Here is a 21,211-nt window from a genome sequence, read left to right as displayed (position 1 = left end):
CTACCGGTCAGATGTAAGACGAAACAAGCATATTAAGTCATATATATAATGGTCAAGAATACTATGGTAAGTCATGTATATAGGAATTAGAATGAATTAGAATGAGAGAGTGATATTGTAATGAGTTGTTTGTTTGTTCAGTGACGGATTTCCCCAAGCAATGTAAAGGGCTTCTTTTATTTAATATGTTGATAGGTATTGTGGGCAGAATCAAGAATAGTAAAACAGTCTGAATTAGATGTGTTTTGACATTTAACAGAGTTTTGAGGATGTTGAAATATGTGTGATGTCCAGAACTAAATGCTTCCTACAGTAATCCATGTTTCTAAGTGTCTATTGGTCTCGCCAATATACACAGAGTTACACCCCGCGGAAGTAAGTTTGTAGACAACACGGGCTCAGAGATTAGTTGGGACATAGTCTTTTACATTTAAAAAATTTGATAATTTATATGACTTTGCTTTCAAACATATAAGTTGTCAAATTTTATTAATATTAAAGTTGTTCTTATTGAAAATGTATGTATATCAATTTCTTACCTTAATTCAACAGTTGACCAGCAGAAATGAATTAATGAATACTTGTTGCTAACTTATGTTGGTGTTTTCTGATTATTTTATCAGTTGAAATGTTGATTCAATTTTGTATTATCAAGTGGTCAAAGTCCAAAGTGATTGGCACTAAAAATAAATCTGCAGTGACAAAAATAAATTAGTATAAAAGAAATATTAAAGTATTTTTTCATGAAATTAGCAGTCAAAAAGATAAAATGTTTACATTTTTTACTATCAAAATACAAAGACCTTGAATACCGTAAGACCTCAAATTGAAGCCCTGGGTTTTTTTTGTGTTTTTTTGCGAACTTTTGATGGGCTTCTTTTCGAGTTCTTTTGCAAAGTAAAGAGGGGTTTCCATGGAATTTTTATGGAGGGAATTATCCGTTTTATATTAGGTATGGGTATGGCCTAGCATTGCTTTTGAAGTATCATTCAGAATTTTGCGATATGCGCGAAAAAAAGGGGCTATACAGTATATTAATATTTCATTGATCAAGTCTTAATGGTTTCATACTTCACTGAATACAAGATGGTAATAGGAAGACAGAGCCTATTGTTTTTGGTACATGATTATACTAATTGCATAATTACTATTTCATTAATGAGGAAACTTACCATACCATTATCGTAATTTCTATTAAAAAAACTTTTAATTTAGTTGAAATTGTAATAATCTTCATGTTGTTGTCATTGTCATTAGTGTAGAAAATTGTTTTTTTATCACGGTAACTAAAGTTTGGTAAGATTGATTGGTTTCAAACTACTACTCATCAATTCTCAGAGAAAAATCACAATGTGGAGAGGCTATGCTTTTATATTTTTTATTTATATATTTTGTTGCATTCAATTGTATGCCATGAATTGTGGCATTGCCTATTGTTGTAAACCATAGAAACTGTACAGCTCCCAGATCTATATTTGCAGAAAGCCTATGAGTTGTTAATATCAAATGGACTTTGAATTACACTGTAACTGCCTAGTCTGTAATAAGCCATAGACTCATTCACACAGGGCTGTTGTTGCAGACATTATGGGCCTTACCCATATTTCAGATTGCACATAAACTTCATTATTTTTGTATTAGTAATAAACAAATGTATCAATGCATAGCATGCCTACAATAACTTAACTTCAAATATAAATAAACTTGATATACCTGGAAGGCTAAACTCACTTGAAACTAAATGACGTCCGCTCACTGCACTATGTACCAAAAATACGCCACTCCTTTAGTAATAGGAGTTCCCTTATCGCTCACAGATAAGTTTCTAAATACACATCGCTGTCAAACAAACTTTCAGTTTATATAATAGCTTTATTATATAAGAATTTTTTATGTAAATTTGACTATGTTTCTGAGTGCTTTCCTATTTTATATCTGTGTTATAGTGATTTTAATATATTTAAAACCATCTAAAATATTTTATTTTTTTTAATTTGATTCAATCCCTGCACTTTGATAAAACAAAATAAGTAACAGAGTAAAATAGGAAAACTGTAATTACAAAGTATAGAAGGAGGCCTATATAAATTTGATATACATTTAAACTTTGGCCTCCAGTTGTTTAAACAAGATTGTGAAGGCGAGACTTTTTTATACCTCATTTAAAACCCACTGCCTGCCAATAATGATGATTTCAATTTAAAATATTTTATATTTGGCCAATTAAAACCGCCACAAAATCTCCCAAAATAGGATATAAATATTTCTTCCTATTTATATAATTTTAAAGCATTTAACAAACCCATTACTACACTGTGTGCATTCAACAATAACTTTTTATTTTAATTTTTTTGGACGTTTTTGGAAAAACCATTTGCTAAATAAGAAAAAAAAAATTATATTTATTTTTTTCCCGCCCTTGTCCGACGATTTTTAAAAATAAGTTTGTGAAACAAGGCATAAAAAAAGCCTCACCTAATTATTACAGACATTTTGCGATACAATACGATACTCCTTTATTGTCATTTTAACAACATTGTAGAAATGAAATTTGTGTTGATTGATCCAATAGGCAAGAACACTAGTATGTGCAATTCAGAAATATAAAAAGTATGAATAAATAGATAATGAAAAAAAAAAATCATTTTTTGAGAGAATTTTTGTGGGGGTTTTGCAAGAAATGATTATTTTGTAATAATAATAATACTGTAATATATTTATATACTGTAGTGTAGTGGATCAGTAAATGGTGTCTTTGTTCAAATGAAGAGACTTTTGACAGATATTTGCCAATAAACAAACTTAATGCTTTGTATTCTGTCTTTCTTTCTGAAGGCTTGATTGCAATCTGGAACCTAACAACGTCTTCACCACTTCTCAAAGAAGATTCCAAACATGGCACGTCACTGTACCCAATCCAAACCTTCCTGGCACATGGAAACCAAGTTTCCGGCTTATCATGGTGTCCCACTGGTTAGTAAATTCAATTCAATTCAAATTTAATTTCTGGAAAAACATAAAGAAAACATGATGGCAACTAGGTTGTCATGGTCATTAGAATCCATGGTTTCTTACTGTGTGAAGGCAAAGATAATAAATAGCAGAAGATAGAGCAGCTTCCCAATACTGTATAGTGGAACATCCGTTCAAAAGGCATTGTGGGTACACGGAGAGCAATTTTACTGCAACCGCGCGGAGGTGCTACATAAAAATAATAAAGGCGCTGCTCTTGTTCGCTTGTTTCCTTTAGTTTCTCCACTTAGTAAAATGTTCAAATTTTACTGCAACCGCAGGAGGGCAAATGTTCCATTGATTTAATGCAAATACGCGGAGCAGCTCATTCTTCTGCTATTTAAGTTCTTTTGTGAAGCCTGTACGTCATTGAATTTTAAGCAAGGAATCCAGTTGGGTGGGGAGGGGTGGGTCATGGACCTAGAACACTCCCCCCCCCCCCAAAAAAAAATAAGAGAAGAAAAGGAAAGAAAGGAAGGGGGAGAGGGAAAAGCTAATGGTATTGAAAACACTGCATGAGCTCTATCAAAGTTGTAGTTTGTGTACTTGTAATTAATTTGTTTTTGATATTGATTGTAATGACATTCCCCCCCCCCCCACCACAGGCTTAGTGCTTTACAATGCGCATGGCCCCACCCAGGTTTTTCTCTGGACCTACCCATGCACTTGACGCAGACTAACACTAGATTTAAAGACAGTTTTTTCTGTATTTCTGTTTGTTTGAAAAAAATGTTATTTTATATTTTGGCTACTAATTACTCAGGTTAAATAAGGCTTGCCATGCCAAAAACAGCATCAGTGAAAAAACATGAAAACTGACTTAATATTAAATTATTATTCATTTAATGGAATTGATTTACTATTGCCAAAGTTAAGTGTCAAAGTATTACGGCTTTTCTATACTAAAGTATGCAATACTGTTATATTCTTATGATAATTATTCAGTTTAAACATAGAGAAAATAGAAGTTCTATTTTCTCTATGGTTTAACAATCAGCGACAGTACGCTGGTTTTGGAATGGCAAGCCATGGGAGTGTTTAGCACGGTGGTTGCAGTTCAGGCTTCTCAAACTTGAGGTCGGAGTTTAAACCTCTAGTGTGCATTTCACTTGTGTCCTTTGGCAAGATCCATCTACCCCCACAGTGGAGTGTAAATAGTCTCCCTCTAATTAAAGACCATTTTATGGACCAAGGTTTCCATGGTTTTCATGGCAGCTTTGGTCTCTAATTAGAAAAATAATCATTATAAGGTAAAAGTTTGGTGTTCATCAGGGCCAGAGAAAGTGGTCTTTTATTGGAGATGGTCTTCATAGGAGGGAGAACTGTACTGTATTTGGTTGAATGCTGTAAACTTGAATGTGTGGTATTAGTCTTTGCACAATACACCATGATTAGGTATACTGAACATTCCAGGAAACCGAGAAGGTTTCTGTTTCTACTACCTTTCAGTAGTTATAAACAGAATCAGTTGTAGTAGGTTTACAGTGAAGGGGGAGACAAAAAGTTTTTTAATGCATGCGCTGGCCATCCACTGCATTGAAACCTTCTCATTTTGTCCTTCTAGATCCTAACTTTTTCGCTTCAGTCGGTTACGATCACAAAATATTATTCTGGAATCTGAAGAATGTTGCACAGCCTTTGTTTGTGCGTGAGAAGCATCAGCCATTAGCCTGTCGTTGGACGATCCACACTAAGGGAATTGTCGTCAGTCATGACACTATGACAGGAGGGTAAGTTAACAATCCTCACAGTACTTTTCACACCAACAACCGTGAGTTAGTTTACGCAATTACCAGTTCTCATTGTGTAACCTGTTAACTTGTTTAAGCCTAAACTTCTTTCACTTTTGTCAATGTCATCCCTAAGCATCATAAAAATAAATCTGAATTTTTTTTGCAACCCCCCTCCCCCACCACCCCAGACAGAAACCAGCATATGTCTCTTAATAGGTTATGTACAAGAACACAATAGTATGTTTAATGCTTTATTCATTACAGGTCATCAGTGTACTACCAGGATTATGGTGCATTCAGCTGTAAACCTCAGACAATAGTTAAGAAGGAAACATGTATGCCAGTAAGTTGTCTATTATATAAGTGACATAGATGCAGTGGCATATCTTGGGGTGGCAAAAGGGGCACTGTCCTGGCACCAAACCAATTCCCATCCCTCCCCCTCCCTCCCAATAGGTTCTTGATTGCCACTCATGCAAGCCTGGCAAAATAATTCTGGATTCCAAGTGTTCTCCCTCTTTGCATGGATCATCACACTATATGTGTGGATAAAATGTGGCCTGAAGCATGTTTACCATCTTTGGCTAGAAACCCTTTGTTTTTACAGCCTGACACAGACCATCTGTAAAACGTAATTGTACAGTATTAAACCTATTAACAATAATGCAGTGTAAAAGCAGTTCATAGTTTTTCTGGATGTCAAAGTTTGAGTGCGGTCCTCAGTGTTAAATCTAAAATTCACTTTGGCCCTTCGATCCATTTTTATGCCCACCCCTTGATAAATATATAGATAACAATAAGGGCTTGGTTATGGAGGACTGAGGATTGTTAATGATCAGTTGTCTACTCCACAAGCCTCATTAAAAGACTTGGTTATAGTGTTGGATAAAGAAGAAATGTGTTTTTCTAATTAAAATCTATTTTTTTGCATTTTGCAGGCTCTCGACAATACCAACTGGTTAGATAGTATCGTTGCTGGAGACGTCCTCGGTGACGTACGTTGCCAAGCAGTAAACATGGGAAAGAGGCTTAACAGCAACGTACAGTATACATTTGTGAGTTGCCCAGTTTATTGTACTAATGGCTTCATTGGAGCTGAATAACCATGTGATGTGCCCTGTTAGTGGTAATAGCAGTAATGTACAGTCCTTGCTGAAACCCCTGTTTTGTTTTATAGGTGTAGGGGAACCCTGGTGGTCCGACTTAAAAAAAAGGGCGATGAACTTTTGTTGGAAATCACCTCTAGTTTATGTGTACAAAATTTCCTGCACGTCTGTTCAAAACTGGTGACGCTGGACGCTTTTAAAGTTTTGGTAACAAGAACGAAAACAAGAACAGCAGTGAGACTTAGGAGTCAGCACCTTGTGTGGACCCAAAAATATCAAGCGTGTACACGGGGTTCCAAAGTTGGAAGAAATTCTTTTTTCCGGAAGATCTGGTTAAATGAGCTTTCTTAATATACTGTATATAATTTTATTTTGCTGCACATGATGATACCCATTGGTACTGATTTCTGTGAGACAATTGATACAAGAGTAGTAAAAACATGCAAATATCGTGATTTTGTGGGAGATGGGTTTTTTTCCGGGAGATTCGTAAGCTGGTAGCCAGTTTCAATCTGTTGAGACCAGCAGCGGTCCGACTTAAATTGTGTATTTCCATTTTATCCTTGTTTTTCAACATCAACTGTAATACTGTAGGCCTTTATTGTGGAAGGGTAGTGCATGAAAAAACTTGCACCCCAGGTTCTCCTACCCTACCACTAGAAATTTTCTGAGGATATAGAAAAATTTACCATGTTTCAACAATGCCAGCACCAGAAATTCCCTGACGAACGAAAAGGGGGCCGCATTACCTCAGCCCCACCATAGTTGTGGCTGAGAAATGGCACTTAGAGATCTGCAAAAATACGTTTCAAAGCAGTATTTTTATCCTGCTCCCTGGGTCCTTTGATGGCACGGCTAACGGTTATATATCGCATCATGTCAGTGCCTCCCATATTCCGCATCATTCTCCTCCCCATATTAATAACCTATGCAATAGATACAGTGAGCTACAGTACTCGGAAAAAGCCAGATTCTTGTTAACGTGCCAGAGTATTTTTATGTATAAGTAGGCCTACTGAAAATCAGTCAGAAAATGAATTAGTTGTAAGAATATTGCACGGGCCAGATAAAAATCTGTTGGCAGGCCGGAGGTTGAATACTGGGTCAATATAACAATCTTATTGTCGGCAATCTCACCTTTGCACCCCACAAATCATGATCCAAAATTGATCATGATGACAAACTTGTAATGTTGACAGATGTTGAGGTCAATGGAACATATATCAATTTGGACCCTTTCCTACAGTACCAAGGCCCTCGTTTCCTGGGCAACTTTAATAACTTTTTATTAAAACATTTACAGATGTTCTAATTCTAATTACTAGCTAATTGTTTATATAATTTCTTCCAGCCCCTTTATCAAACATCAATTGTCCATCTGGGCCAAACAAACACGAACAACTGTGATGTTAACACTTCGGATAAGAACAGTGCTGAAGTCATTGTGTCACAGAAGGATGCTAAAGGTGATGTTGACACTCTGTTGGAGGAAAAATCTTCACCAGACGTAGCAACTGCTTACGATAATGTTGCTCTTGTTTTTTATGATGCACCTAAGGTATTAATACTTAAGTTTTTCTATATACTATATGATTTTTTTTACCTCCTGATTTATATAATGTGTTTTTGTTTATAGCAGGATTATGCAAAAAAAAAAAAAAACACTAAATAATGGGTCATAATTAAAGTTGGTGGATCAGTACATATTGGTCTAAGTACAGAAGAGTTGAACAAATATTGATGTTACTCCATTATTTCATGAAATGCAGGGGCGGGGAGAGGTTCCCCCCCCCCCTCGGAGAGAAAAAGCACAATTTGTTGGGGAGAAAAAAAAATTATATGTATTTTCTACATATTAGTAGACTCTGAAATCGATTAAATAAGCCTTTGAAACCCCTAAATTGTCATAATTTTCTAGGGCTTCGCCCCCTGGAACACAGTCTTGTACTCAAAACTCGACCACGCCCACTTTGCTTTCGTCGGGGAAATCTGACCCCTCATCGGAAGCATTAGCCCCATCATCCGGGATCTCGGGCCCCCTGTCAGGCAAATCTTGGCACCACCCCGTTCAATAGATGATTGTATGAATTTATGTATATTGATTAGACCTGTACAAAGTGTATAGAATTCCAAGACGTACGACTGCCCTGATTTTGTATGCACACAATGCAACTTAAAAAAAAAAGTACTACCAGGAGGTAGAGGGCGCCCTGTTAAAATTTAACTATCGTTCGAAACTCGCCTTTTAAAAGACACCCTCTAGTTCATGGAGTACTTTTTTAAATAGGATTACATTCCAATGAAACCTAGAGAGTCGGACCTCTTGCAGTTCTATACTATTTGACCTGTACATAGTATAAATATTTGTGCCTTATAAATTTATGGATCCTTTTCTTCAACCACACAGAATACAGGAAAGAATAGACTTGCTGGCCTTGTTAAGAAGTTGCACGATCAGGATAAATTTACAAAATTTGAATTAAACAAACCGTTTCTAGCATCCGTTCTAAGAGTGAGTACTGTATTTCAATTTTACCTTATTATGTTGATTGCCTGGAAGTGCTTTCTGCATATGTCTCTATTTTCTACTTTTGTTACATATTCATCTTGTCCATAGCCTGTCACTGTTTTTTATTCTATCCAATTTCTCTTGTGTGTTATTAAGTTTTATCTATGAGTTAAGATCCTTTATATTTTATATTTGTATCATGTTTTTTTTGGTTTTTTTTTCATTACGGGTTGTAATTAATGTAACAAACTATTATTAGGATTACCATTACGATATATATATGATATAGTACAAATAATATATTACAAATAGGAATAATGGTGTTAAAAATTATGATTATTATAGTGATAACAATATAGCAACATATAGTAATGGATTTTGTATTTAAGAACAGTGTTTAACCTGATATAATTATTAAAATAACCCCTCCTTGGCAAAAATTCTCTCTATTGAAAATTGTCAGGACCTCTGACCCTTTCCCCGCCCCCAGCAACTTCCTCTGCTAAAGTAATAGTTCCAAAGCATGAACATTCTTTTTTTATAATTGAAAAGAATTATTCCACAACCATCCAAAATTCTATGCAATTTCTAACATTTTGTTTTTTTCTTCAACAGTCAAGCTGGAGTCCCAATTTAAGCTCTGTAGGGTGGGTGCTGACCGGTGGTCAGTCTGGTCTTGTGAGGGCGCACAATGTTAGAGAAGTCTTCAATGATTATGTTGAGCAGCAGATAAAGCAGATTCTAAAGCAAGAAGAATTATTATAGACAACTGTAACAATGATGACATTGATGAGCACCTAGCAACAGAAAGTCACTTGTGTACTAATACCCAATAAAGCACTTTTCATAGTTTGATCTGCATATTGAATGTCAATCAACATAAACAAACATTTAACGCTCATGTAAAGACTCCTAGTTGGGCACAGCTTTTAGATTGTCTGAATTTTTAGCAAGCTACATTACACGCAGTTCTTTATCTTACGATAAATATTACCCGTATGATGCAAGTATACTGATACACTATTTTCAGGCGATTCTGAAGGCCGTGCCAACTCCTAAAGCTGGGCACTTACTGCGCACGGCGGTTGTCGGCCGACGCGATTCTATATAGAACGCAACAACACACGCACAACAGATCGTTTTTAATGATGATCGGTTCAGACTGCCACCGACAATCAGCAGACAGCATCGCGTTGTCTATCACTCACTCACAGAGAGCAGAGTTGGATTTGTGGCGGTCGTATGACGCAGTGAGTAGCCAGGTTAAGCCTTCAAGACAGGCATGCACAGTTCAAACTACGAAATGGCTCATTTACACATAGACAGAATGTTGTTCCAAAGATTCAATAACTCTACTCTCCAGGATATTACTGTACTACAATACCGAGACCATGTAGAGTGCGTGCAAGATTTAGGATGCTCTTGGTCTGGAGTCGGGCGTAGGCTAGACCTACAACTATAGTTCGCATCAGTGACCGACATTAAGTGTCATTTTATTTTTAGACTTTGACATACAGTACAAGTGAATCAAATGTTTCATGGAATGTTTGTATAACTTGAGAATAAATAACCATAAAACAAGGTTTATATTTGTTTTGCAGTTGTTTTCATTGTAATTTGATTTATTTGAAAAAGAACATACAAACCAAAAACCAAAGGCTGCTACATTGTTTATCTGAATGTTTTTGAGAAGTGGTAAAATTAATAGTGTGTGTTTGAAGGGAGAGAAAAAAAAACACCTAAACCTACCCAGCAGAGCACATTTGCATCTGGTATAACAGTTCCATCAAGCTATTGGTTTAATAATAATAATACAGGAACATAAAGACATAAGCGAAACATTAGCTGATTACTAGCCTGAAGTTTGTGTTGTGCCAATGTCTGTTGTACTGTATTGATATTTGGATTTAAAATGTATAGACAAATACAGTAATATTACAAGTATGTGTGCAAAGATGGTTGTTCAAACACTAACTACAAAATCAAATCAAGTCAACGTCATTGTAGTGAAATTTACCTGTACAGGTAATTTTATTTTATTTATTACAATTATAGACATTGGGGGCAGAAATGCAACAAATTTACAAATGATGAATGTCCGCTGGATGATGTTACAGCTAATTCCAAAATTCATAGCACAAAAATTAAATTATTACTCGGAGAAATTGCTACAAATTAAGGGTCGCAAAGTCGCCCGCAAATTCGCGGGAGTCTCCCAGAAATCAAGATGGCCTCCCATACTCCACCAAGCATGCACGAAGCTCCCAGAAAATGACCCATATTCTGCAAATTCATAATATTTGCATGTTTTTACTACAGTTCAACTTGCCCAAGTCAAATCCAAAATATCATTGAAAAATTGTTTGTCTTGGATAAAATTTGACTTGCAGATTGTTAATTAATTAATGGAAAACACAACAATTTGGCATGTAAAAAGATTGACTTAGAAATTATTTGAGCAAATTTAACTATTTATTTATCAATTGTCTCTCAGAAGTTGGCGACGATGGGTGTCACCTTGTGCAGCAAAATGAAATTAAATGTGTTAAAAAAGTACATTTTAACCAGACCTCCTGGAAGTGACTACTTCAAACTTGGGACCCCTGACAACAGATGTTACTAACAGAATGTTTAATGGTCAATAGAGTTAATTGAATATTCTGTTTGTTATCATTGTAATTGTCCTAAGTCAACCATGTGATACTGTCTTTACATAAAAGACAATAAACATGAATGAGTTTTCTGCAAAGATTTATTAATAATATTAAGCCCAAAGTTATCTTTTTTTTTTTTTTCATCCTTCGTCTGTTCACTCTGTTTTCCTTTCATTTTCAAATAATATCGTCTATTTGTGAGCTCGTTTTCTGAAATTCCAGCAATCCGAGAAGATGTGCATCAGCTTCTAGTAATGTTAAATCTCTTGTCGCACCGAGGAAATGTTCTGCCAACTCAAAATCTTTTAGCCGCAAACGAACTTTTGCTCCACGGACATATTTTCTGAGAAGAAAGAAATGGCATGAGTTGAATTACTATGGAAAAAATATTTAGAAAACGATAATTAAATAGACCTACTACGACTGAGTTACAGTACTACACAGGTATCGTACATACAAATTCAGTGGCGGATCCAGAGTAGTGCAAGTGGTAATTGAGGAAATGGTCGGGAGGAGGGTTTAGAGTGTTCCTGTATCTATTGTGGCGGTGGTTGAACTTCTATTGCCATTTTAATGTCTTGTCTGAATGATTTCACATTTGGTTATTAAATATTTTATCTACTTCTGGGGAGAGGCACACCGTATGCACCTTAATGCCACCCCTGGATTCGCCACTGAAAGAAGACATAGGGCTAGATCAGGACATTCCACAATACATTACTTTACACAGAATGTTGAATGGCTGTATTTGTAATAGGCCAATACTAGCTATAGGGGGAATACAGTATTTGTAATAATAGATTAGTAAATCACTCACGACCCATTTTCTGCAGGTTTTTTACAGACACAGTGGAATTTTCCTCCAAAATCAATGTACAGATCGTCTTCAACAATATGGAATATTTTTCCAATCACTATTTGACCTTTAAAATTTCCTAGATGAACAAGAGGGGAGTGTTTGAATAATGTTGCGAATGACTGTCGCTCGGTTCCATCCATGGCGAGGCCAGCAGCTCTGTGTTGCTCTTCCAGTCTGTCGGTGAATTTTGCGAAGGCCTGGGCGAAGCCACCTAATTTCGACGGCTGATCGACTTCAGAAGACTGACTGTCTAGTCCAACTGAATCATCGTTAGAATTTACATTATCAGTTTGTTTGCAATTTATGTGTCTAGAGGTGGAAATCAATCTAAAACAGCAACAAACCCGAGTAATATCCACTACTTTCTGACTCAGTACCCGATTTATGGAGGCAGCCATCTTGTTAGTGTAGTATACAACATACGTCTTCAGCAATGGAAATACTCGGTATAACCGTTTTGATCCGCGGAGTATTAGATTTTTATAAGCTCACTCAATCAACAATCACAAAATGGAAATGACACAGGAAAAGAACTTGAAATTACATGATGATGTTGCTTCCTGTGAACGGTTGAAAATGTTGAAGTTTTTTTCTATGATCCATAGGCTTAAGGTATGGAATTCTTCAGATTGTAAATGCTAATCGTTTTCGTTAATTTTTTGTTCACAATTAAATTTAGATCATTCTGCTAGGCCTCAGCCAAGGCGGAGAGAGTGAAAATAAGGAAAGTGCCTGGTTGTTTTTTCAATTATCCTCACTGTCACTGGAGGCTAGGTTTTGTGTAGGGTGAGCCCCCTAATGTATTTGTGGTCAACTATAGTACAGTATTACAGCGTCACCCCCACCCCCGAAAAAAGTACTCGCCCATCCCCCAGTCGCACTCCCGGCCTGCCCACAAATCATGCTAAAGTAATTAAAAATCACCTTATTTTGCGAGTTAGCCCCCCTCACCTAATCACCGATCTCCCACTTTACCTTTAATCCACCCCTATCAGCTCCCTTATAATGCATTTGAAGACCCCTAAACCACCGAGGGACTGCTAGTAGGAAAAGTTCATAAGCCAGCTACTACTACCTGTATACAGAATCAGATTGCGTTCTATAGTCAAAATACAAATGTACTTTAAATACCGGCATGGTTGTAGTATCCTCTCTTCAAAAGAATTCCTATTCCTGTATTTATTTAAATTTTATAATTAAAAATAATAATTCAAAGTTTTTTCTATACCAGTCATATGTATGGAGATTTATTTAAACTTGAATCATTGAGATTAGGCTTTTAGATAGAATACCCGATCGGCAGTAGAGGTCCCGATTTGTGAGAAGAAGAGCATGCGACCATTCTCTTGGAAGCACCGCTTCCATTCCAGTGTTAAATTGGCTATTCTGACGCCACCACACGGCTGCTCTGACTGAACCATTGACTCACTGAATACGTGATTGTCTGATATTGAAAACCAGCCATGCAGAAATTCTACAGAGTTCTAGAGTACAACAATGCGATAGGCAAACTGTGACTTTCCTAGATACCAAAGTAGGCCAAACATTGAAAAACTTTACTATTACAATGAACTGTAGCATCCACTCAAAAAATATATTCAAGGTCTTTATTCAGATAAAAATATTAAAAATTACAAACAGACAGCCAGAAGGCTGTATATGAATGTATTACATAAATACAAGGTTTATATAGAAGATTGTGGCTAAGAAATGCTATATAAAACGGAGAAACTGTACTATATAAATTGTGTTTTATTTGTTTTAGCCAGGGTATGCATTGCATACCTTGCTTGCCTTGACAGTCCGCCACTGCTCTCTCCTGGCCTCATTTCCCCGGCCCAGCCTTATTTGAAAGATAAAAATCTAAATATATGATTCTGAAGAGAATTTGCTGTATGACAAAGAGTCCGGGAAATACTATCATAAGAGCCAGTAAAATCTCTGTGGACAATTGTCAGAGAGATGGGGAGGGGAATATAGTTTGCTTCTGTAATGCCATGTTCTGCTTGTTTTTGTAGAATATTAAACGAGCTGGATGGGTCCGTACAAATGTCAGCAATCCAGAGAGTGTACCGGATCACATGTACCGTATGGCTATTATGAGCATGTTCATACCGTCATCGTCAGGAGTCAACAAAGAACAGTAGGTTGACATAAAAATTCACTTACCATATTTATTCGAATGAACGCCCGGGGGAATTTATTGTTGAGAAGGGTGTTTGAGGGGACGTTTATTCAAGGGAGCCATTTGTTTTTTATGGTGTAAAAAGATAATTTCACTGTAAGTGTGAAACTACAAACTGCTAATTACCGTCAAAATGTGTAATTATTGAATGATTATGAAGATTTGAAAGACCCAACCATGTTAGAAAAAATTGTAATCTACTGAAGTTGAATATTTAATAGAATATATTGCTTCTATTTTTTTTTTTCAGTCATAGGGGAATTTTTTTTAGGAAAAAATAAACGCCCCGGGGCGTGTATTCAAGAGAGGCGTTTAGTCCAAATGTGGTTCTGGAGGGGGTGATTATCCGAGGGAGCCGTTTATTCAAAGCTGAGAGTTTATTCTAATAAATATGTTTATGATAGTGATGTCAGATTAAAGTTTCAACACCAATTTTTCATTTATAAATCAGAAAAACTCAGAAACATGTTGATAAAACGTATTCCATCCAAAATGATTTCAGTATCAGTGTTCTCCCAATTGAAACATTTTTACTGGTAAATTTGTCCATATAGAGCCAGCTAAGCGCACACAACTTCAGATATTGCCAATTTTAAGTGGATTTAAATGGCTTCAAAAAACAATAATACATAATCATAGCTTAGGCCTGGAAAGGAATGATGTTCGTTTATTGAAAGAAGGGCAGCCTAGTCAACCTAGGCCTAATAATGTGCTTTTTTATTCTACCAACACACAATTTTTACTGGTTGGTCAGTTATTTTTACTGGTATAATTGACAGCTAAAACGGCTTCGGGAGAACACTGAGTATACTGTACTTACTCTTTTCATTTAGCGTTATGAAGTTGGCGCTGATTCATGACATGGCAGAATGCATAGTGGGTGATATTACACCATATGACAAAGTACCAAAAGAGGAAAAGCATCAGAGAGAAAGGGTAAAATTTATCAATTTGTTGAAATTATGTTCTTAAGTTAAAACTTCCAATAAATGCAACACCGTATTTGAAAAATTATTTGTTATTGACTACTGTATAATACCTGCACCTTATAGATATATATTATCTTCACAGACAGTGTTTGTGAAATAATGCTTGATAATAATCATTAATCAATAATGAAAATAAAGTTTTTTATACCCAATATTCAACCATTCCTATACACTCAAAATTATTATTATTATTAATACAGTACATTATTATTATAATTAAAACGTATTATTAATATTGTAATTATCATCCTAATACTATGTGTGTACTACTATCACTACCATGTAAAAATGAGCACCATTGCCAGCGGTGGTGGCGTTGCTGCTAATGCCATTGTGGGCGATGGCATCATTGTTCTCATGGTGTATTGTCATTGTTGATATTCCTTCTACTAGAGTGTTACTAATTATTATATATTGTTATTTTTATTAGGAGGCCATGCAAAAGCTCAGTGATTTAGCAGGACCAGAAGTAGGACCAGAATTATATAGCTTATGGGAGGTGAGTTGGAAATGAGTAAGCTTAGAATAAATTATTAATAGAAAAATAACGCTTAAAAAGGAACAAAGTTTTGACTCCATCTTGAATATTAATGATAACTATGATCACAGAGGATATTAATTTCCCAATCTCCCAACTCAGAAGGCAAAACATAAAACCAAGGCAATTCAGTTTAATGATATTTTGCACTAACATTAGACTGATAACATAAATTTTACCAAATGTTGTGGTGTATTGTCTTTCAAGAGACTCACTTTGCAGAAAAGATAAATATATTTTCTGTATCTACCCATATGGTCGTTTTGTGCACCTTAGTCCAACATAGTCAAAATGACAGTTTAATGTTATATAAGAACATGAAATTTTATAAAAATCGTAAATTTTCAATTGCTATTACTTTTCATTTTGTTGGTCAATTTTCATGAATCTAATTGTAGTTTAGAGAAACATTTAACAAGCTCGTGGTCATAAGAAATCAGATGTAACAGACTTTGGAAAGTACCCAAAATTCATTTAGTAGTAACTAACACCATAAATCATATTGCACGCACACACTAATAATTGACGGCTGTACTCGCAACTAGTATCGGATTGTCGATGCCACAGTAAGGATGAAAGGACTGTATGCACACCTTTTTGTTGAATTGCCTTGATGAAACATACAGTAAAAGTTAAGCCTTGGTTGATATATTTATAATAGCTTCTTGATTTAACTAAAACATATCAATTTATTATAATTCAATATATTAATATTTACTATGGCTTTAATAAAGGTATTAGCTTGTAACTGAATATTAAGAGGATCTATATTTCTCATCAGTAATAAACTTCCTAAGTTCTTATGAGAGATTCTTAAAGTTGTTGATAATCATCCTAAGAACTTTCGTGATAAAAGTCCCTAAAACATTTGCTTATTGGGAGTTGATACTTGTTTATATTTAAATGAGCAAGTTAATGTTTTAAACATATTTTTTAAAAGGGACCTAGAAAGATGATTTTTTTTTTTCTAGAGGGTAATTTTTTCCATCCAAGTAGTAGCTATGTCATGAGTTTGCCCATTTTCGCTATACATTACAGTTTGGTGCATTTGGGCAATACTATAGAATATGATCCTTCGTAACTAAACCTCTTTTATTAGAAGAATGTGTACTATATTACTGTATGTATAATTGTTTGTCATTTTAGGAATATGAGCAACAGTCTAGCCCAGAGTCTAAGTGGGTTAAAGATTTGGACCGATATGAAATGATCCACCAGGCATTTGATTATGAGAAACAGGAAAACAAGCCAGCATCATTACAGGAATTTTTTGATTGTACAAAAGGTTGGTATTTATTGTCATCATTTGTGGCAAAGACAAGCCAAACAAGTCACTCATTTCAGAGATAATGGTGAAAATGTGCTGGAATGTCAAAATATTTGAAATCTATTTTATTGCACTAAACTAACATTTATATATCTATATATCATGCTATCCTGTTATTTTCCTCATTTCCCATGTTAAAACAACAATTTTTAATGATCTGTTAATATTTCCTTTTAACAGCTGTATGTTTAAACTCCTGTAACTTTACAACGAAAATGTGGGATTTAAATTATTCTTTTATCATTTTGTAGCTCTCATTTACTGTAAACTCTGTATTAATCACAAAAAAAATCGATTTTTGCTACCAGTGATTGGCTTGGCTTGTCTTTGCCACATTTTCTTTCAATTGATATGGTTGTATTCAGATATGTAAATGCATAGACCTTTTTGCTAAGCCTCACCACTTGGATATTAGAGAGGTTTTGCACGTGAACGAATACGTGTACGCATACGTTTAGCTATCCGTAACGGTTTGTAGCCATTTTGTGTTTTTTGCAATCACAGCACAATTCAAGCGTAGCCTAGGCCAAGGGCCTTAGCTTAGGCCTACTAGTACTATATTCTGTTCTCTTCTCTCATCATGCTTCTCAAATTTTATTAGTATCTCAAACTTTTATTAGTGTATATATAAGGTTTTGTTGGAAATTGAAATTGAAAATTGTAGCCAGAAAATACTTCCTTTTTTGCCCAGAAGTGTTGGTTATTACTATTTATGACCCAAAAGTGCCTGGCTGCATAAAAAACCTGACATCACCAAGGTCAAAGCACCGACGTTTTGATACCCCAAAATGAGACGCATCCTATTGTAATTTGCTGTCTTAAAATGTCACAAAAATGGCATGTACGTATTCAAAGATACATTTATTTTTTACACTTATGTAAAAGGTGAAAAAATAAACGAACATCCTACTAGAAATCCCCAAATTTCCCTACACGTTTTTCACTTACGTACTGTAGTGAGCGAGGTATGCGAGTCGTCCACACGATAGTAGCCAGCGTACGACGTCAAAATGTTGACGTATCCGTCACACTAGCCATAGCGTTCATGTGCGAAACCTCCCTATTGTTGATATTGTCCACAAAACGAAAGTGTCTGTGAGACAACATGTATGTTTAGGACAAGCACATATTCCTGACCCTGTTGTGATTCAATACAGTAGTTAAGTTTGATTGGCAGTTAAGTTTGATTGGCACTTTAAAATGTCAATTTTTTAACTATGTAATATTATATTATATTATATAATATATTATATTAATTAAAGTTTTTAGTATGTTTCATAATAATATCAATGAATGTCTTTTCTTAGGAACTTTTCAACATGATGAAATCAAAAAATGGGTTCAAGAATTGGAAACACAGCGGGAAGCACATATCAAACAAAGTTGATGACACAAGACTAGACGCTGTAGTATTCACTGACCAATGATCTGCAAGTACTGCATAACTAAAGTGGTGTTCACATTAGATTAATTTTGGTCAAACTCACCAGGTAGCTGGTCACGTTGACCAAGAAAATCCAATGCGAACAACCTGAGTTTCATTCTCTTTGGTCAAACTACCCAAAACACGCGGCAGGTTTAACCAGGTGAATGCTGCCCAGGAAGAATTACCAGGCGGTTTTTCCAGAGCAGAAAAGACGAATGCAAACAGCTTGACTTAGTTAAAGTTTTCCTGAGCACATGCAAACTTTTGCGCACACTTTTCACAGCATGTATCCATGAATAGACAGGTCATGCATGCGCACAATCTCACTGCATTTTCTGTATTTTAAAAGTTTAATTATTTTAATTTTTTAATTTACTTGAAGTTAATACTGTTTTTTAATTTACTGTATACAATTTATTTCTTCTTTTTTTGTATTTTAAATCCTTCGTTATTGTTTTACATTATTTATTTCTATTATTTATTTTAAATAATTTATGTTATATATGTATATACTCTCCTTATTCTGTTAAAGGAGAATCCTAAACAGGGATTTAGTTTACTTTTGAAAATCCTTGGCGTTTTGTTAATGCTTTCTCATTAATTTTTATTGATTTCTTTTTATTTTGTTTTTCCGAAGTTGAATAAATTAAATCAAATCAAATCAATTAGATTAGTTTTAGGATAGTTCATGTGTTAGTTTTCTTCTTTTCTTTTTCATATACTTTGAGACTATTTTTGATTGTGTAAGGCGCTATATAAGGCGATTTTCATTTCCAATGTGCAAACAGCAGGTTGACAAAGGTAAATTTACCTTTTGTCTTGATCAAAAATTAATCCAATGCAAGCATGATTTAAAACTCTGTCCACTTTATCAAGTTATATCACAGAATTTGATAGAACATGACACTCCATGATTTATTCATGTAATTGTTACAATGTTCAAATATTTAATAGTCATCTGTTACTATAGCATGAAGCGAGATCATTTTGTCAGTGACACTGAATGACAATAAGTTGTGGTATAGTTTTTGCTCTCTTCTGAAGCATGGATAAAATTAGATGAAAACAAAAAGGTGTACAATTGAGTTTGTGCATTTTAACTCTCTCTCTCTCTTTCTCAGGTGAGATCTGCCTTTGTGCAGATCAATATAACAGCCAGGGGCGGATCCAGAGATGTCCAAAAAGGGAGTCCCAATCGAGATAACACTAGCCTAGGGGGCCCTGTGGAATTCCCTGCGACATTTTTTTCTTTCTTTTATTTTTGAATTTGCAAAATGGATGGGGGAAGCCAGCCAGGCCACCCTTCCCTTAAATTCGCCCCAGTAACAGCTGCTTAATGTTGAGCTCTGTCCTGATCAGCGGCTCTAGGATATATTTTTTGTGGGGGCTAAGTTGTCCGACAAGAGGGACTTGAGCTCGTAGGCTTGAGCTAGGGGACGGAGCTGAGAGGGGGTTCACCTCCTAAAATAAATATATATCACAGTTCTCTTTGGTTGAGTTGGTAAGACCAACCTCATCTGGATGGCCAGAAATGGCACTCTCAGACTGTGACAGACATGTGTTGGCTTGGTGTGGGCCTATTTTATATGTTTTTTTGTGTGACTGCCGGACGAGCTCTGTCCAGCGGGGGGACTTAAGCCCCCGTCCCCCGCGCCGCCACTGGTCCTGATTATCAAATTTTCTTCGACAAAAAACTGTTGAATGCCCATTGGCATATAATAGTCTTTATGTGCCTATATATGGTCATGATGTGATGTCATCATGATCATATTTATGCATTTCACATGTTTGTGTCAAATAAAATTTGATAGTTTAGACAAGGCTTTAATAGAATAACCACAGTACTGTACTGTATGACCAAATTTGTATTGACGTTTAAAAATGTTTAGAAGTAAAAATATATATTTATATGTTTTAGTAAATAGGAGGGAAGTGATATTAAACTTATTACACATACTGTAGTAGATAAGTAGCTATGTAGTATGTGTGCACATACATATTGTGTTACGATTACTGTTGTTCATTGGGGCACTGGAATTAGGAATTCGTTTTGAACTGCACACACGGAAAGAATTAAGTCATGAATATTAATGGATTTTTGTCGAGCAGTTAAAAATAAGATTTTACCAGAAATATTAATACAGTATAGTATTTTATTTCTGTATTTGTTCATTATATTTGCGACTTTTTCAATGAATGCAGTGATGAATAAAGATATATTAAACGGAAATGAACTCGGGAACTTCCATTCAGCTTGTACTGTACTACATTGAACTGGTATCAATATAAACGTTTGTAATTAAAAACATATTTTTATAACAGAATCCAATGATAAACTGCTAGTGTTATTAGAATTGGATTGGATTGGATTTATTCGGTGTAAACACCAAGGATAGCCCACGAAAGTCTACAAGAAGACTTATTTCCAGTGGAGTCCTCCTGGGGGTGATTGGGCAGTACACCGGGAGACAATCCCCTGCTCTTTTCCGAAGAGTGTGCTGCGTTCTTTAACGTACACATGGGCCATAAATGCACGCAGTACAACGGCTTAAACGTCTCATTTGAAAGACCGCGCGCTATTTTAACTTGCATTTCAGCCCTCCAGCTGAAACACAAGGAGAGGCAGCGATGGGAATCGAACCGGGGACCTTCAGATCTCCATGGTTAGGCGCACACACAGTGGCTACCGACCGAGCTAAGCTGAAACTTAGAAAAATACATTATTACAGTAATTAAATAGTTGGATATGCAAAGTGTGGTTGTTTTTACGCTGTGGCTGAGATACGAGCCACAGCGTTGTTAGTGGTTTGTTGTTATGTCTTTTTCAATATTTACGCCCTGTATGTATGTATATATATATATATATACTGTCT

The 21,211-nt window shown here is 35.5% G+C and overlaps 4 protein-coding genes across 8 annotated transcripts in view; 2 read left to right on the top strand and 2 right to left on the bottom strand.

The window, feature by feature from the left end:
• The window catches only part of LOC117104119 (E3 ubiquitin-protein ligase TRIM71-like), a 4,522-nt gene extending 2,734 nt beyond the window's left edge, over positions 1–1,788 (bottom strand). Inside the window, exons 1-2 of one of the 2 annotated variants that reach the window (XM_033244792.1) lie at positions 1,732–1,788; positions 540–692 (exon numbers count right to left, since the gene is read on the bottom strand). The gene's annotated coding sequence lies outside the window, so the exon portion shown is untranslated. Of the gene's footprint in view, positions 1–539; positions 693–1,713 lie in introns of both variants that reach the window. The other variant, XM_033244791.1, reaches the window with a different exon arrangement.
• LOC117104116 overlaps positions 1–9,947 on the top strand; it is a 33,990-nt gene extending 24,043 nt beyond the window's left edge. For 3 of the 4 annotated variants that reach the window (XM_033244788.1, XM_033244786.1, XM_033244789.1), the window contains exons 16-22: positions 2,836–2,973; positions 4,577–4,742; positions 5,010–5,088; positions 5,684–5,800; positions 7,203–7,409; positions 8,259–8,363; positions 8,976–9,947. In XM_033244788.1, the coding sequence (XP_033100679.1) occupies positions 2,836–2,973; positions 4,577–4,742; positions 5,010–5,088; positions 5,684–5,800; positions 7,203–7,409; positions 8,259–8,363; positions 8,976–9,125 (962 nt within the window). In that variant the 3' untranslated portion in view covers positions 9,126–9,947. Of the gene's footprint in view, positions 1–2,835; positions 2,974–4,576; positions 4,743–5,009; positions 5,089–5,683; positions 5,801–5,922; positions 7,410–8,258; positions 8,364–8,975 lie in introns of those variants that run through there. The other variant, XM_033244790.1, reaches the window with a different exon arrangement.
• A 414-nt stretch (positions 9,948–10,361) lies between these two features.
• Positions 10,362–12,291, bottom strand: LOC117104122 (28S ribosomal protein S28, mitochondrial-like). Its single transcript, XM_033244795.1, has 2 exons — positions 11,832–12,291; positions 10,362–11,357 (listed from the first exon to the last, which is right to left on the bottom strand). Exons 1-2 carry the CDS (start codon positions 12,269–12,271, stop codon positions 11,192–11,194), a joined length of 606 nt encoding a protein of 201 aa, XP_033100686.1. The 5' UTR covers positions 12,272–12,291; the 3' UTR covers positions 10,362–11,191.
• A 57-nt stretch (positions 12,292–12,348) lies between these two features.
• Positions 12,349–20,580, top strand: LOC117104121 (HD domain-containing protein 2-like). Its single transcript, XM_033244794.1, has 6 exons — positions 12,349–12,485; positions 13,892–14,016; positions 14,892–14,994; positions 15,478–15,546; positions 16,732–16,870; positions 18,220–20,580. The coding sequence occupies exons 1-6, from the start codon at positions 12,384–12,386 to the stop codon at positions 18,297–18,299; spliced, it is 618 nt and encodes a 205-aa protein (XP_033100685.1). The 5' UTR covers positions 12,349–12,383; the 3' UTR covers positions 18,300–20,580.
• The last annotated feature ends 631 nt before the right edge of the window (positions 20,581–21,211 follow it).

This window comes from Anneissia japonica, unplaced genomic scaffold, assembly GCF_011630105.1.
Source record: "Anneissia japonica isolate Jap-2015-1 unplaced genomic scaffold, ASM1163010v1 scaffold2564_len425606_cov169, whole genome shotgun sequence".
NCBI classification, from domain to species: domain Eukaryota; kingdom Metazoa; phylum Echinodermata; class Crinoidea; order Comatulida; family Comatulidae; genus Anneissia; species Anneissia japonica.
Note: the sequence above shows the minus strand (reverse complement) of the source record. Positions and strands in the feature narration are given on the sequence as shown.

Coding starts and splice junctions, on each gene's coding strand:
- LOC117104122 (XM_033244795.1), bottom strand. CDS start 12,271: ATGGCTGCCTCCATAAATCGGGTACTGAGTCAGAAAGTAGTGGATATT. Junction 11,358..11,831: donor AAACCTGCAGAAAATGGGTC/GTGAGTGATTTA, acceptor CTTTCTTCTCAG/AAAATATGTCCGTGGAGCAA.
- LOC117104121 (XM_033244794.1), top strand. CDS start 12,384: ATGGAAATGACACAGGAAAAGAACTTGAAATTACATGATGATGTTGCT. Junction 14,017..14,891: donor TCAGGAGTCAACAAAGAACA/GTAGGTTGACAT, acceptor CTTTTCATTTAG/CGTTATGAAGTTGGCGCTGA. Junction 15,547..16,731: donor AATTATATAGCTTATGGGAG/GTGAGTTGGAAA, acceptor TTGTCATTTTAG/GAATATGAGCAACAGTCTAG.